Here is a 16,138-nt window from a genome sequence, read left to right on the forward strand (position 1 = left end):
AAGTGCAGAGTAATGAGGTGGCTGGGGAGGTGGGTGTCCGGTGCTAAGCAAAACAGTGAGAGTGAGGCCGCCGCCCCCTGGAGGTAAACTCGCTCGCCCACACCAAGGGGCTGGGTTCCTATTTACCTCTTTCTCCTCTCCTTAAGTGATTAAGTGGTGATTAAATGTTAGCACAAGAACCCAACCCCATGTGTGTGACTTCAGGGAGGTGTTCCATGGGTCCCCTGTGCTCCCCTCCTGGCCCCCAGGAAGTCAGGACAAGCAAAGAGCAGGAAAGTCGCAGTCCAGAGAAATCCCAGAATCCGGAAAAGGTGCAAAGAATTTGCAGAACTCACTTCATTTGGGTTTGGGAACACAGCTGCCCACACGGTAAGAGATTTTAACCTGACTTATATACTCAGAAAGACCTCAAAAGCATTTCTTGATGTATCCTAGAGAACTTGGTTCGGGCTGTTCTAGAAGCACGGGCTGCCCACCATGCCATTGGGTGCAGTGAGAAAGCAGGTTGCCTTTCTACCCTCTCAGTCCTTTCCCTGATACCACAGAGGAAGCCTTGGCCTGGTGCTAATATGTCTTCAACGCCTCCCAACGACTGGCTAATCTCCCCTCTAAAAAGAAAAGGCATCTGTCTCTAGTTTAGGACTGTTAAAATGAAAAAGAAGAAAAAGCAGGCAATGTTTGTTAGCCAGAGTTCAACTGTGTGTTCCTGTGTGTTTTCATGCGGACTCTGGAGAAGCTGTCTCACCTGCCTGGCAGGTGGTGAGCACTCGAAATGTCCAGGCCATGCCCGCGCTGTACTTCAGGGACCCCCTTCCTTCAGAAGGAATTAGCCACCCGAACCGCGTTCCCAAGTCAAATGTGTGAAAGTCGAACAGAGAGAGGGTTGTATGTGTCAGAGAGAGAAACCTCTCAGGAAGCCCTCAAGCCCTCAGGTGGCTCTGAGAGTATCATTCCAGAAGTCCACACACATTCTTATTTTTGTTCAGTGTCCTCATGGTGGTGACACTTGCACACTACGTTTGTTTGTTTCTTGCTTTCCCAGCCTTCCGGGAGACCCTGAGCCCCAGGAGGGCAGGGGTTGGCCTATGCTGCTGCACCCAAGGCCCCCAGGACTGTGTCAATACCCAGGGGTGTGCAATCCCTGCTAGGTGACTGCCTGACTGGCTGCCTACCTCTTTCTGTGTGCCACCTATCCTGATTTACTAAAGAAAATGAGAGGGTCAGGGGAAAATGTTGGGAGATGGATGCCTAAAACCACACAGCTCCACTCCGTACAGCTGAATCTCAGGCACCAGCCCAATCTCCGCTTTCCTGGTGCTGCCCTGGGCTGCTGGTGGGACATTCCTTGCCCTCCTCACCTGGAGAGAATGGAAGTGGGGTGGGCTAGGGTCTGCCCTGAGCGTCTAGGTCCAAGGATGGCCATATGGGGGGGAGATGAGGCTAAACCTGAGCACCCCAAACTGAAGCCCATTATTTGAGGGAGTCATCTGCCCCCAGAGGACTGGCCCAGTGATTCCCCATCTCCCAGGGACCCCCCCATATATAGCTGTCCATGCAGATGGAAATCCAGCACTTAGTCACTTAGCTTAGGGCACCTGCACCCGCTTGACTGTGAACCCTACAGGACAAGGACTGGGCCTTTGTCTCCCTGCACAGCCAGGACAGAGGCTGGCTTAGCCAGGACTTGTTTGCCTTGAATTTTCTCTATTCCTGTCCCGTGAAAGGGGGATTATACTCATGAGATTCCTGCAATGATTTCTTTCTTTCCCTGTGGTTCCGGTTCCGGGACAGGCGTGACTGGGCCTTTGTTGCTCTTATCAGCAATGTCATCACAAGGCTTTTCTGGAATCGTGAGGTAATGGCGGGGGCTGTGGGTCCAGCATTGGGAAAGAAATGAGGCCTCCTCCACTCCCTTGTTCTCTGCCCAGCCTTTATTTACTCATTCTTCAGCCACTTAATGGGGTTGTTTGCTGATCAAAAAAAATGTATTTAGTAAAAAACAAAAAGAAGGATTTAGTGTAAAAAATTGTTTCATTCTGCCAAACACCAAGAAGATGATAAAAGTCATCTGTGCTCACACTATAGGAAACGAGTATTGTTGGTACCTTTCCTTCTAGTGTTTTTTCTAGATGAAAAAGAATTGTTTATCATAAAGATAGGAGGAACTGTTTCCCTTTTTACTTGCCACAGTTGGTTTATTTACACTATTTTGTCGCAATTTATTTAATAAATCCCCGATTACAGGACACTAAAGCTGGTCCCACTTTGGGGCTACTTAGGTAATGCTACAGTGAACAACCCAGCAGTCGTCCTTGCCCAAACCACTGGGCAACTCCCTCGGCAGAACCTACACACCCCCTGGGGCAGTAGGTCAGCTTTCCTGACAACATATCCATCCCCTTGGGAGCAGCCCAGTCCTCCCTGCATATTTTTTGAGCTCCCTCTGCTATAAACAAAGGCTATCAGAGCCTGACCACAGCATCACAGGGCCCAATGTCCTTATTTTACACTTGGGGAGACTGAGGCCCAGACCTAATAACGGACCTGTCCAAAATCAACCTGAAGACCATGGCCAACTCCATGTCATCTCGAGCTTTTCTCCCCACTCCATTACCTCTTTAGAATTTTACAAAAGAGGCCGGGCGTGGTGGCTCACGCCTGTAGTCCCAGCGCTATGGGAGGCCGAGGCGGGTGGATTGCCTGAGCTCAGAGGTTCAAGACCCGTAGGAGCAGCAGTGAGCCAGAGTAAGACCCCGTCTCTATTAACAACATCAAAAACAGCCAGCACCGCCAGAGGAAGAAGAAAATCAACAAAAAAGGAGTACTTCAAACAAAGAAGAATGAACAAGCACACTGAAATTAAAAATAAAAAAGAATTTTACACAAGAATCCATTATCTTTAGCAAGGATGCAGGTGGGGTGCAGCAGAGATGTGCAGCGTCCGTGTCTGCTCATGGCAGACTTTGCTAATCAACCTGCATGCTCTCTTCTGCTGACCCCTGACCCTTGAGGACTTCCACAGCCATCACCAGGCAACTAGACTTGGCACATAGATAAAACGTTGCCACCATGCTGGCGTAGCATCTTTGGTGCCAACAGAGTTTCTAAACTGAAGAGTTGAGCCTGGTTAGAGAAAGCTTGGATCCTTGCTTTCTTTGTTTCTTTTGAGCCACTAACCATTGGCAGGTCCTCCTGATTTCCAGTGGTCAAACCTGCCACTCCTCTGGTTTTCTGTGTGCCCATGGTCTTCCCAGGAGAGAAGGCCCCCTTACCAGCTGGGGATGGCGGGGCAGAGCATGGGCTCTATGGGCAGACAGAACTGGTCCAAATCCTTGGCCCTTGCTTTATATGGTTGTGGGACCGTGGGCAACTCTCTTCCCTTCTCCCAGATCCTACTTCATCTGGAAAATGAGGGTGCTTTTGCCTCTCTGGGCCTGTTTGGTGATCTGCGAATGGGCTTGATCTTTTCCACTCTACCACCTTGCTATGTCTGAGTACCCCGCTTGGATTTGACCTCAAACTATCTCCTCGCCCCTAACTGACCAGCTTAGTGATGGAAGGGGAGGAGAGGGAAGTGTATTCTCTCCCCACCCCTCGCTCCGTCCAAGGATGGAATGCAGGCAGAAGGGGAAGAAAAGAGTTTTTCCTTGACTAGTCCTATGAGGGTGGCTTCCAATTCTCCATGGAGGCAGAAAATGTCTAGAGCTGAGTCTTCCAGGTCCTTTTGAGGGGCATTCTCACACCTCCCGTTAGGTGGCTCCAGCCTCCCCCCAGCACAAGGCCAGACTCCAGCGGGGGACCGCCCGCCTCCTCCCCAGCCATCCTCAGCCCCTGGTTCACCTGAATCCTCTCCTCGCCTTTCCAGGCAGGGATACTGAGAAGAATTTAAACCAGCCCCAGACCAATCTCCCTCCTGCTGGTCCACACCAGAACCTGGGAGAAAGGCACACCCCACCTGGAGGAAGCAGACAGCAGTAATTTTCCACTCAAACAATTCATTTTGTCCACCATGACTTTAGCTCATCAGGAAACAAAACCCAGTCAATTACATGTCCCAACTCCAGAAGACACAGCCCTTAAGCTCCCCAGTGATCCGTGGAAAGCCTCTTCCTACTAGGGCCGCACTCAGGACCAGAACCCCCTACCCACCTCCTTAAGAAGTAGGAAAAAGTACTGCAGCTGTCTCCTAAGAAAGCCTTCACAGATCTTCTTATTTTTCCCGCTTGACCCTTTTATCACCTTGATCTGGGTCAGGGTCCCCTGCAAGAGGGGCCTGAGAGCTGTGCCACTGGTTCTTGGCCAACTGTTTGCACTGTGGTCCAGTCTGCCAGCATCTGTGAAACTGTGGGACCTAGAACAACAAACACTTGCGTTTTCAGATAGGCTCTACTAAACACTACTGAGGATAAATGCTAGCAAAGTCACCCACCAGTGTGCAGCAAAAAGAGCCCTACTTAAGGCAGGTGGTCAGGCAAGGTCTTTCCAAGGAGGGGAGACTGAAGCTGAGACTTGGTAGATGAGAAAGAATAACAACAGTGGGAAGAAGCACTCCTGGTAAAAGGCTCAGCATGTGCAAAGGCCCTGAGGCAGAAATGAAGCAATGTGGTGAGAGTTGCCACCCATACCATGTGTTGCCTTACAGAGCTTGGATTTTCACTTAGGAGGAGTAGAGGCCTTTGGGGGTTTTTAATAAGCAAGAGAGTGGCAGGGTCTGAGAATGCTTTTAACAGTTAATTCTGGCTGTTGGATAGAAACAGGATTCTGGTAGGGGCACTAAAAGTGAAGACAGGGAGGCCAAAGAGCAGGCTGGTACAATAAAGATAAATGAATGAATAATGGAGGGAGGGAAGGAAGGGAGGGAGAGAGACAGGAAAAATAGACATCCCTCAAGATAGAGGGGGAGCCAAGCCCCAAGAGAGTAAAGAGTTAGCACTTTGGGGGCTCAGGGTGGGTAAGAGGACATGAGACTGGGGGGAACGGTCAGGCAGCTTCATGCAAATAGTGCCTTCCAAGTTGGGCCCTGAAGGTTGGTGGTATTAATATTTCAATAATCATATCATTTACCACTTAATGAATTCTCTGATGTTCCAAGCATTTTAAATGATCTTACATGACCCTCAAAACAGTCCCATTTTACACTTGAGGAAACAGCCTCACAGACAGAAAGCCACACAGGGGACAACATAAGAATACGAATTTGAGCCATGTCTGTCCGGCTCCAGAGGCGTTCCCTGCCCGCCTGCCCAGACATAGCACCACTGAGTTTCCAGGGGGCTGGGTGGTGACACAGCATGAACCATGGCCTGGGAGCTGGGAAGAGGTGGGGCCAAGACCAGGAGGCCCCCAGCAGGCCGAGGAGGGGCGAGCAGCACCATGGGCGCTGGGAGTGCAGGCCCACAGGGGTGCGGCCAGTCTCACTGACCCAGCGCGCAGCAGGAAGCGGGAGCTGACACAGACCCAGGCCCTGGCACTGGGTTCCAGCACCCACAGAGGGGCATTGTGCCTGGGCAGCAGGCATGGCAAGCTGGGGAGCCCAGGAGGAGGCGTTGCCTCTCTGGAGGTGTGCCCGAGGGATTGGCCGGGGCCTGCCTGGGAGTCCTCCTAGCTCGGGGAGCATCTCATCTTTAGGCATCCAGGGCCTTGGGCACATTTCTGGACATGGGAGGATGAAGAACACTCTTCACCTTGTTCCTCTTGGCAAAACCAGGACAAGGAGGTTAGCCAGGACCTGACCACACACTGTGTGACCTCAGGACACTCTCCGCCCCTCTTTTGTCCCCCTGCAAGATAAAGACAGGATTCAACAATGCCACTCAAGCTCTAAACCACAGTTCTGTGCTTCTAAGAGGAAGTTGGGCAGCAAGGATGATTCCCTAGATGACGCCAAAAGGCCATGTTTGCATCACCACCACCACCCCCAACACTAACCTGGAATCACTGGGGAAGGGCAGTGTGGTCACTAAGACTGTGTCATCTTCCCAACTCTGGAAACCCTGGTCATGTGGCCTTAAGCAAGTCACTCACCTCTCTGAGCCTCAGACGTCCTTGTCAAATTGTGGAGCAGCCGCCCACTCTGAGTAACGGTGCAGAAGAAGTGAGCCCAGGCTGGACCAGCCGGCGGGAGTGGGGGTCCTGCTGGGCTGTTCACATTTGCCCCTTTGGTCATGGTACGCCTCACGACTCCTTCACTCCACAGATGTTCACTGAGATCCTGATGGTACAGAGAGGGTAAAGTGGGTGTTAACTGCTACAGAATGAGTGGGTGAAAGCCTGTCCAAGTGCTGTGTGGGCACCCCAGTTCATACCCATAGCAGTCTGTGGGGAAGTGTTGCTATTATCGCCATTCTACAGATGGGGCCACTGAGGCCCAGAGAGGCAAACTACTTGCCTAAGGGTACACAGCAACGAAGTGGCAAAAATGGGATTCAAACCTATTCTTGTCAGTGAATTAATGAATGGAAAATGTATCCTTGGATGTACACAGGAATAAGGGGTAGGCAGGCTCCTTTTCCCAGCTTAATTACCTGGACTAAACTATTACCTCTCTACAAAATTTGTTCTATTATAACCAATAATAGTAACAACAGCAACAACCACTTACCTTCACTGAGTACTTACTCTGTGCCCCAAGCCCTATGCACTGTGTTCCACTCAGCACCCCAGGAGAGAGATGGTATCAGTAGCCCCATCTCCCAGATGAAAAAACTGAGGTTCAGAGAGGTGGTGAAATGTCCCCAAGTCACAGAGTATGGAAATGGTGGAAGAGAACTTGAACCCAGTCTGTCCAGTGACGCCCCAGTGTTTGCCAAGCTGCAGGCCATACCAGATGGGTTTTGAAGTCAGAGTTCTGGTTCAAATCCTGACTCTGCCATTTGCAGATTGTGTGAGTGAGGCTGGTTCCTCCTTAGGGGGAAGGAGGCCGACAGAAATGACTGATGTGAAGCCTGGGTGGGATCTGCCACATCCCATTGTTAATTCATCACTGCTGCCGTTTGCACCATTCTGACATAAGACCAATTGCCCAGGAGGCAGGGACCCCTTGCATGGCTCACGCCGGGCCTGGTTCAGTGCCCTTGCCACGTGCCACAGCGCCCCACTACACTCATACCAGCCCAAACCCTCCTCTCTCCAAACCTCAGGAGTCTGAGGCCGCCCCCAGGCAGGGCTGTGGTTCACCAGTAGACACAAATATTTACCTTGGAGACCTCAGTCCAGCCTGAGGACTTAGCCCAAAAGCAAAAGTGGCCACCTGGGTTGGAGTATGCAAGATATAAGGCTGGATTTCCAGCCCCACTGCCCAGGAGAGGAGAGGAGAGGAGCAGGCTGAGGACCCAGCGTGCCCAGGTAACAGTGTAAAGAAGGGGCCAAAAAGCCTAGGTTGCTGAGAAGGTTCTGAGTTAGACATAACTTCTGAGGTGAGGTCAGGAGCACAGGGAGCCTTGGTCCCCAGGTAAGGGTCTTCTGTCAGCCACGACCCACTGAGGGTCAGGGCCAGGGCATACAGAGGCACCCAGCTTCCTCAGAAGACCAAAGGGCAGTGATGATGGGATGGGAATGGCTGAGTCTTTTCCTGACTGCATCCCTGTGCACACCCTGACGGTGCCCAGCAGGACTGTGGTGATGCTGGGGACAGAGAGAAGCATCAGACAGTCTCCGACCCTCGAGGAACCCCCAGTGTGGGCCAACATGGTGCATGCTGTGCTCAAGGAAGGCCCAGGGTCATGGCAGGGGGGCAGTCAGAGACGAATAGAAGTTTGGCGGGCAGATGAGGAAGGAGAACAGCATTCCAGGAAGCAGGAAGGGCAAAGGCAGAGACACAGGAGAGGGCAGAGCACGGGAACTTCACGCTTGAAACTTGATAGAGCAGAGGAGAAAACAGCAGGAGGTGAGAGTGCCTGAGGCTGGACCACATAGGGTTTTTTGTTTTTTTTTTATTGTTAAATCATAGCTGTGTACATTAGTGCAATCAAGGAGTACAATGTGCGGGTTTCATATACAATCTGAAATATTCTCATCAAACTGTTCAACGTAGCCTTCACGGCATTTTCTTAGTTACTGTATGTAGGCATTTGTATTCTGCGTTTAGTAAGTTTCGCCTGTATCTATTCTAAGATGCACTGTAGATGTGGCCCCACCCATTACCCTCCCTCCACCAGAACCTCCCCCCTCCCTTCCCCTTCCTTGGCCCTTTCCCCATAGTCTTGTGCTATAGTTGGGTTATAGCCACACTTCTACACTGCTGGTGGGAATGCACACATAGGGTTTTGAGTGCCAGAGTGATGGGGGAGAAACCAGAAGCAGAGGTGTCTTGTCCTAAGCACTGCGGTGGGTTTTCTGTAAGAAAATAGCTAATACATGCCAGGTGCTCACCATGTGAGACTGTATTAAATGCTTTCTAGATATTAACTCATTTAATCCCCTCAACCCTGTGAAGTAGGAGTTATTGTGCTATTTGTCAGATAAGAAAGCTGCAGCACAGGGTCAGCTCCCATAGCTCAGTGAGTAGGGTGCCAGCCACATACACCAAAGGTGGTGGGTTCGAGCCTGGCCCGGGCCTGCTAGACAACAACAACTGCAACCAAAAAAATAGCCAGACGTTGTGACAGGCGCCTGTGGTCCCAGCTATTCGGGAGGCTGAGGCAAGAGAATCACTTGAGCCCGAGAGTTGGAGGTTGCTCTGAGCTGTGACGCCATAGCACTCTACTGAGGGCGACATGGTGAAACTCTGTCTCAAAAAAAAAAAAAAGAAAACTGAGGCCCAGAGAGATTAAGTTGATTGTCTAAGGCCACACAATTGGTCTCTGGCAGTGAGCCGCCGCACTAAAGGGCCCCTCCTAGATGCCATGCCCTAGATCACAGAGCATTGTGGGCCTGCCCTTGGCCTCTCTGCCCGGCTAGCAGGGCCCTCTGTGCTCACCCCAGCTCCTGACACCTGACACCTGCTGTTCACCAATACCCAGGAAGATGGCCAGCCTGTGGACCTTCACCCTCCTCTGTGGCTTGCTGACAGACACCTTGGTCCAAGCCACCCTCAGCCCCCCTGTGGTTCTCAACCTTGGCCCAGAAGTCATCAAGGAAAGTAAGTCTTGGGGCCATCAGGCCTCACCACCATGAGGCAAGGGGGAAGATGGAGCAGCCCTTCAGGGGAGAAGAGGGAGCTCCTCATCACTAGGGGGTGTGCCAGGCACAGCTCAGGTCCCAGGACCCGGGAGAGACATGAGTGGCTGAGTTATATAGATTTGGAGTGTCTATGATCTCAAGAGTCCATGAGTCCAAGACGCCCTTCTTCAATTTTACGATTCCCCAAACCCACTGCTCAGAGGTTCTGTGGCCTGCAGAAAGGGTGTGTGGCCACTGTGTGCCATGACGCAGCGGCCCTCCCTCTGTCTTTGCCTGAAATCCCGGCGTCAGAGTGAGACCCAGTGCTCACCCCGTCCCTGGCGGAGACTTCTCTCTGACTGGGAGTCTGGCAACCTTGGTCCGGGGCATAGATTGTCACTCTCCAGCTGACCCGGCTCAGTCCCTGAACCTGGCTCCCTCCTCTAGAAACAAATCGGGGGACCTTCCTCACAACACCAGACCCAACATGACCAAAATTGATGAGAGTTTATGAATTCTCTGATGGGGCTTCCCAACCTTGGCACTTCGGACCCTGCAAACCAAATAACCCTGTATTGTGGGGTTGTTTGGGCACTGTAGGATGTTCAACAGCATCCTCACACCTGTTGTAACAAAAGTGTCTCCTATGGAACAAAATCACCTTGGTTGAAAATCACATCTCTAAAGTATGATCCATTCCCTGAGAGGTGACTAATCTGTCTGCTCCCGAGGGTCGCCTGACCCCTTAGAGGACCAGACCTCTGCGTTCAGTGGACCTGGGCCAGGGGCAGAGGGCAGGGGCGGGGCCAGGTCCCACAGGGCTGCAGGCTCTGTAGCCATAGGATGGATGCCCAAGTAAGGGCAGGAAGCAGAGAGCTCTGGGAGGCTTGGTGGGAGGTAGACAGATGGATATGCACCCTGGACCCACACAGTGAATGTCAATCATGTGGAATTTCAGCTAAAAGGAGCTCAAGATGAGCAACCATGGTTTAGGTTCTCCCAACAGCAGAATGTGAGTCAAGGAGTTGTATGCAAGTGGCTGTTTGGGAGGTGATCCCAGGGAACACCTGCAGGAGAAAGGAGAAGCAAGTCTGGTAAGGGAAGGCGGCACATGAGCGTGCATTTCCAAGCCACTTACCAATGTGGGGACTGGACTGATGAGCAACTGTATTAGTTAGGACCAATCACAGAAACCACACAGTAATTCCAATAGGCAAGTTTAATAAAAAGAATTATTATTAAGGGATTGGGTAAGAGAGTAAAAAGAGAGAACTCTAAAGCACACCCTAGGTGTGGCAGGGGCAGTCAAGATGAGAATGAACTCAGAGGCAGAGAATTCTCTCTAGACCTTACTGGACAGGGTGTGTTTTGAAGCCCACTGTATGGCAGAGAAGTTGGCAAACTGAGGTGAGCAGGGAAAGAACTACCTGCCAGGGTGCCAAAAAAATTCTCTGGGAAGCTGCCTCTGGAGGAAGAGGACTGCTGTTAACTCACCAGAAGCCATCTCTGGGAAAATGCCTGGAAGATAGCCAGGGGAGCCCACAGAAAGTGCAACCATCAGGAGTGCTGCAAACTCATGGCTCAAACCCACTAAGCTGTGACACGGAAGTAACCTGGCAAGAAGAATACACCAAACAATGAGGGGAAGCCCCTTACTTCTCCATATCCTTCCAGAGCCTCTATTGACAAAGTTTAATATTGTGTCCACTGTCAGAGAGGAAATATCTACAGGGCCCAGCTCCATTGCCACAGAGCAGGCAAAGAAGGTAGATATGTGGCTGAAAGGCCATAACACAGAAACTCTGAAACGTCTGAGTCATCCTGTCTGGGGGTTGAGGGAGCTCATCAATAATCCACTGAGGGCTCCTCCTGCGGCATCAGCTCTCCAGCACCTTGACCTGCTCTGCACATGAGCCAAATGGGCTCTGGCCTGGCAGGAACCAGAACCCAGGGCTCCTGACTCATAGGGCTCTGGCCCAAGTTCCTCTGCTCAGCACCTTAGGCTCTTTGAACAACAGGCCATAGGATGTGAATGCTGGAGAATTGTTAGCAGGTGTGATGTGGAAGGGCCTCGTTTGTTCCCTGCCTCTCAGCTCTGGCAATGTCCTCCACAGGGTGGGGTGAGAGGTGAAAGGTCCACGTGCTGGGTATAGTGGCCAGTGCTCCCAGCAGAGGCCAGCAATGTTCAGGTTTGCCAACAATCCCTCCTATACCCCGGCCTCTCTTTTCCTGTGAAAATGACCAATCTGGGCCACTCTCCTCACAGCCACACCTACACAGTGGAGATGGCTGTACTCTCACCTTAGGTCAGGGCCTGAGAAGCCCTGAGTGGTCCCTCCCCAGCCTCAGGTCCCCACCGAGCCATCCTTCTTGCCCTTCCTGGCCCCTGACCCCTGAGATCTGCCTCCAGAACTGACACAGGAGCTAAAGGACCATGGTGCCACGGCCATCCTCCAGCAGCTGCCACTGCTCAGGGCCATGAAGGAGAAGCCAGCTGGTGGCATCCCCGTGCTGGGCAGCCTGCTGAAAACTGTCCTGAATAAGATCATCTGGTAAGTGCAGCAGGACAATGCCGTCAGCCAACTCTTTCTCACACCTCTGCCCACGACACCCTTTGCACACTCAGTCAGCAAACACCGGTTTGTGTCAGACCACGAAGCATAGAGAGCTCCCTCTTCAAGAAGCTCCCAGAGTAGTTGACAATAACCATAAGGCAGTGGCGCAGGAAGCCTAATATGACAACCCAGAGGAAAGCCACTTGTGATGAGGGAGTGAAGGGATGAGGGGATGCTTCTCCACAGAGGTGACAGTGGTGCGCACTGACAGACAGGAAGGCATTCTGAGCAAAGGGGCCAGAGGGGAGTCAGTCCAAATGGCTAGAGTAAGAGGCCAGCAGAGCCAGCTCACAGAGGGTCTCATGAGTCAGCCCAAGATGTGGGATTCATCGCCTAGAAGAGAAGGAGCCATTGCAGCATTGCACACAGGAGCAGAGGGGAGGGATGGTGGCAACACCATGCTGGAGAGGATGTAGTGGCCAGGGAATGGGATCCAGCTGCTGGCCAGGAGCTCTGGGAAGATGGGAAAGATATAGGGAGAGCAGGACTGGGGACAAGGCTCACTGAGCATGAGGTGTGATTCTTATCTCTCCTGAATCCCACGCAGGCTGAATGTCACCTCAGCTAACATTCTCCAGATGCAGGTGCAAGCCTCAGCTGCCAACCAGGAGCTGAAGGTCAATATTCCCCTGGACATGGTGGCCGGATTCAACACGTGAGTGTCCCCTTAGGTACAGCAGGCTTGACTGGTTTGCCCCCTCCTTCCCCCTTCCACCCATAGAGGCGTCTGGAAAAGAGAGTTCCCAGCAGAGCCAAGAGCAAGTGCAAATGTCCTGAGGCCGGAGTGTACTTGCCTTGCTCACAAAGTGGTAGAGAGAGAGGTGGGAGAGAAGGGAAGAGGGTGCTGAGGTTAGCAGACAGCCAAGGCCAGATCCAGAAAGGCCTTGTGGGCAGAATTGAGGACTTGGTTTTTACTAAGTGAGGTAGGAGCCATGAAGGGCTCTGAGCAGAGGAGGGACATGGCACAGCTTAACATTTTTAAACAATCCCTATGGATGTTGCGGGGAAAACAGACTGTGGGGTCAAGAGCAGAGGCAGGAAGGCCATCTAGAAGCTGCTGCAACAGTTCAGGAAGAGATGATGAGGGCTTAGACCAGGGTTTGCGGCAGGGAGCTGGTGAGAAGAGGTTGGATTCTGGATGTATTTTGTTTTTTGTTTTTTTTTTTAATGGAATGTTTGGAAAGGGATTTTTTTGTTTGTTTTAATTTATTTTTTATTTCAAATTAATATGAGGGCACAAATTTTTAGGTTACATTGTTCTCACTTCCAGGGTTAAGTTCCATTTGTAAAAGAGCCCCTCACCCGGGGTACGTTACATACCCTCACAATGTGCAAATTAGGTGAGATCCTGCCTCATGCCCTCCCTCCTTCTGCCAATCATCCTCCCCCCACTCCTCTCCCTCTACCCCCATATTAGACTATATTTGTGTTTTATTGTTCATATGAGCATGTAATTGTTTATATATTGATTTCATATTAGTATGGAGTACATGGGATATTTATTCTTCCATTCTTGTGATACTTTACTAAGAAGAATGTATTTCAACTCCATCCAGGAAAATGAAAAAGATGTAAAGTCTCCATTTTTTTTTTTATTAAATCATAGCTGTGTACATTAATGCGATCATGGGGCACCATACACTGGTTTTATAGACCATTTGACATATTTTCATCACACTGGTTAACATAGCCTTCCTGGCATTTTCTTAGTTATTGTGTTAAGACATTTATATTCTACACTTACTAAGTTTCACATGTACCCTTGTAAGATGCACCATAGGTATAATCCCACCAATCATCCTCCCTCTGCCCACCTCCCCTTCCCTCCCCTCCCTCTCCCCCTTCCCCCTATTCTTAGGTTATAACTGGGTTATAGCTTTCATATGAAAGCCATAAATTAGTTTCATAGTAGGGCTGAGTACATTGGATACTTTTTCTTCCATTCTTGAGATACTTTACTAAGATGAATATGTTCCAGCTCCATCCACGTGAACATGAAAGAGGTAAAGTCTCCATCTTTCTTTAAGGCTGCATAATATTCCATGGCGTACATATACCACAATTTATTAATCCATTCATGGATCGATGGGCACTTGGGCTTTTTCCATGACTTAGCAATTATGAATTGGGCTGCAATAAACATTCTGGTGCAAATATCTTTGTTATAAAGTGATTTTTGGTTTTCTGGGTATAAACCTAGTAGAGGAATTATAGGATTGAATGGCAGGTCTATTTTTAGATGTCTCCATCTTTTTTAATGGTTGAATAGTATTCCATGGTGTACCTGTACCAAAGTTTGTTGATCCAGTCATGGATTGATGGGCACTTAGGTTGCTTATATGCCAGATATATTTTAGAAGTAGGTAGAAACAACAGGATTCCTGCAGGATTGAATGTGTGTGTGTGAAGAGACAGAGAGGGAGAAAGAGAAAAGGAAGTCTAGGATGATTCTAAGGTTATTCCCAGCACAGTTGGCAGGATGGCTTGAGCCTTCCAAGACTGGGAACTCCAGAAGAGGAGCAGGAACAGGTCCCCACAACCTGTTCAGTGTTGTACCTGCTGAACTTGTGAAGCCCAGGAGACATCCGAGTAGGGACTTAGGTAAAAGTTTAGAAGCTGTCAGCATACAAATGAGATTCAAACCAGAAGAATGGAAAAATGGAGCTGGGAAAAGCTGGGGTGAAGAAGCTGGACAGACCAAGAGAAACCAGCAAAAGGAGATCAAGAACGGGGTGGGCAGCAGTCGTGCTCCAGCCCCAGGCTTCAGTGGCCCTCACACAGCCAGGTGCCTCTCTGCCCAGGCCCCTGGTCAAGACCATCGTGAAGCTGCAGATGGAGACAGAGATCCAAGCAGTCATCCGAGTGGAGACCAGCAAGGAAGGCCCCACCCGCCACGTCCTGAGCGACTGCTCCACGAGCCCCGGGAGCCTGCGCCTGACCCTGCTGTACAAGTGAGTGCGGCCCGCCAGCTGGGCTCCTGCCAGGCCTGGGAGAGATGCGGAGGAGGGGAGGGGGGTTGCGGGTCCCCACTTTACAAATGGAGAGCACTGAGGCCTAGAGAAGGAAAGAGATGCATGTCTCCTGATTCTCGATCTGGGGCTCCTTCCAGGGAATAATCTGTGATGCCAAAGAAAGGTCAGGATATCTAGGGCAGAGGCAATAATGCTAGGATTTCAGGCGTGACGCCAGGAGGTGGGGCAAACTTTGGAAGGTGGGGAGGAGCCTTCTTCCTATGGCCCCTCCAACCACCAGAGGCAGGCACGGGAGGTGCCAGGGATAGAATCAAAGGCTTTGGAGTCAAGTGAATGCATCTTCCTCCCTCACTGTCTGGATGATGTTGGTCAAGTCACCTCCCTGTCTCACTATCCTCACCTGTAAAATGCAGGTAATGTTTCCAGGTGGCATGAGGGCACTCGATCAGGCTACAACTCTCAAGCACTCAGAATAGTGCATGGCACCTGGCAGGCACTCAAAAAATGGTGCTGCCCTTCCCTTCTCAGCAGGAGTATGGGGAGAAACACTAGCTCCCATCATCTCAATGTCCAGCACAAATTTCTAAAGAGTACACTCAGGCCCTGCTCCCAGAAAACTGTCTGCCTCTGGCTACTCTCAGCCCTATCTCTAACAGGGCGTATGACCTTGGGCAAGTTCCTTCTCCCCAGGCCTCAGTCTCCCACTCTGTGAAATGGGGAAGGGTGATCATCTGACCCTTCCTAATGTCTCCCCACTCTCCTTCCCGGAAGGCTTTCCTTCTTGGTCAATGCCTTAGCGGACAAGGTCATACAGCTCCTAGCGCCAGCCCTTCCCCAACTGGTGAAAAGCCAGGTGAGTGGAATCTGGGCCTCTCTGGCCTATGGAGATTGCGCCTCCAGTGGGGATGGGGTGGAAATGCAATCTGGTGCTAAGGGACTGTGTGTCTCATTGGGCGGGATACTTCTGGGGCTGCATAATTCTTTCACTAAAGAACAATGGATTGGGCCATTAACACAGGCAGATCATTGAAGTTAAGGTCACTAAACTGCCAAAAGTCAGCCAGGAGGCCTTGAACAGTGATGTGCTGATAAATTTTTAAGAATTGTCTCTGGTGTGGATGAAGGGAAGGAGCCCTGATTCTGAGCTTTTGCTGATTTCCCTGGTGTAAACACCCCCTCCAGGGCTAATTTTAGGTTACCAATGTAAGGTCACGAACAGAGTTGGAGATAGACGCACAGGAGCACACTATTGTGCAGTATTTCCTCCAAACAGATACAATAGACATGACCTTGGGAGCAACAGGTAATAGTAAAATACAGCAAAATATTTAGGAAGTAATGCGTTTTTGGTTGTTATTGATTTTTAATGCTTCCTTAATTGTAAGTTTATATAATTTAATTTTTAATAACATCTGAATTTAATACCCAGCTCAGAAATTCCTGAAAAGTTAA

The 16,138-nt window shown here is 50.6% G+C and overlaps 1 protein-coding gene across 3 annotated transcripts in view; it reads left to right on the plus strand.

Moving 5' to 3' along the window:
- Window positions 1–267: 267 nt before the first annotated feature.
- BPIFB1 (BPI fold containing family B member 1) overlaps window positions 268–16,138 on the plus strand; it is a 33,491-nt gene continuing 17,620 nt past the window's right edge. The window contains exons 1-6 of one of the 3 annotated variants that reach the window (XM_053574605.1): window positions 268–369; window positions 8,923–9,079; window positions 11,510–11,651; window positions 12,262–12,369; window positions 14,516–14,665; window positions 15,458–15,539. In XM_053574605.1, coding sequence (XP_053430580.1) covers window positions 8,965–9,079; window positions 11,510–11,651; window positions 12,262–12,369; window positions 14,516–14,665; window positions 15,458–15,539 — 597 coding nt within the window. In that variant the 5' untranslated portion in view covers window positions 268–369; window positions 8,923–8,964. Of the gene's footprint in view, window positions 370–7,236; window positions 7,345–8,922; window positions 9,080–11,509; window positions 11,652–12,261; window positions 12,370–14,515; window positions 14,666–15,457; window positions 15,540–16,138 lie in introns of those variants that run through there. The other 2 variants (XM_053574606.1, XM_053574604.1) reach the window with 2 other exon arrangements.

This window comes from Nycticebus coucang, chromosome 21, assembly GCF_027406575.1.
Source record: "Nycticebus coucang isolate mNycCou1 chromosome 21, mNycCou1.pri, whole genome shotgun sequence".
Classification (NCBI taxonomy): Eukaryota; Metazoa; Chordata; class Mammalia; order Primates; family Lorisidae; genus Nycticebus; species Nycticebus coucang.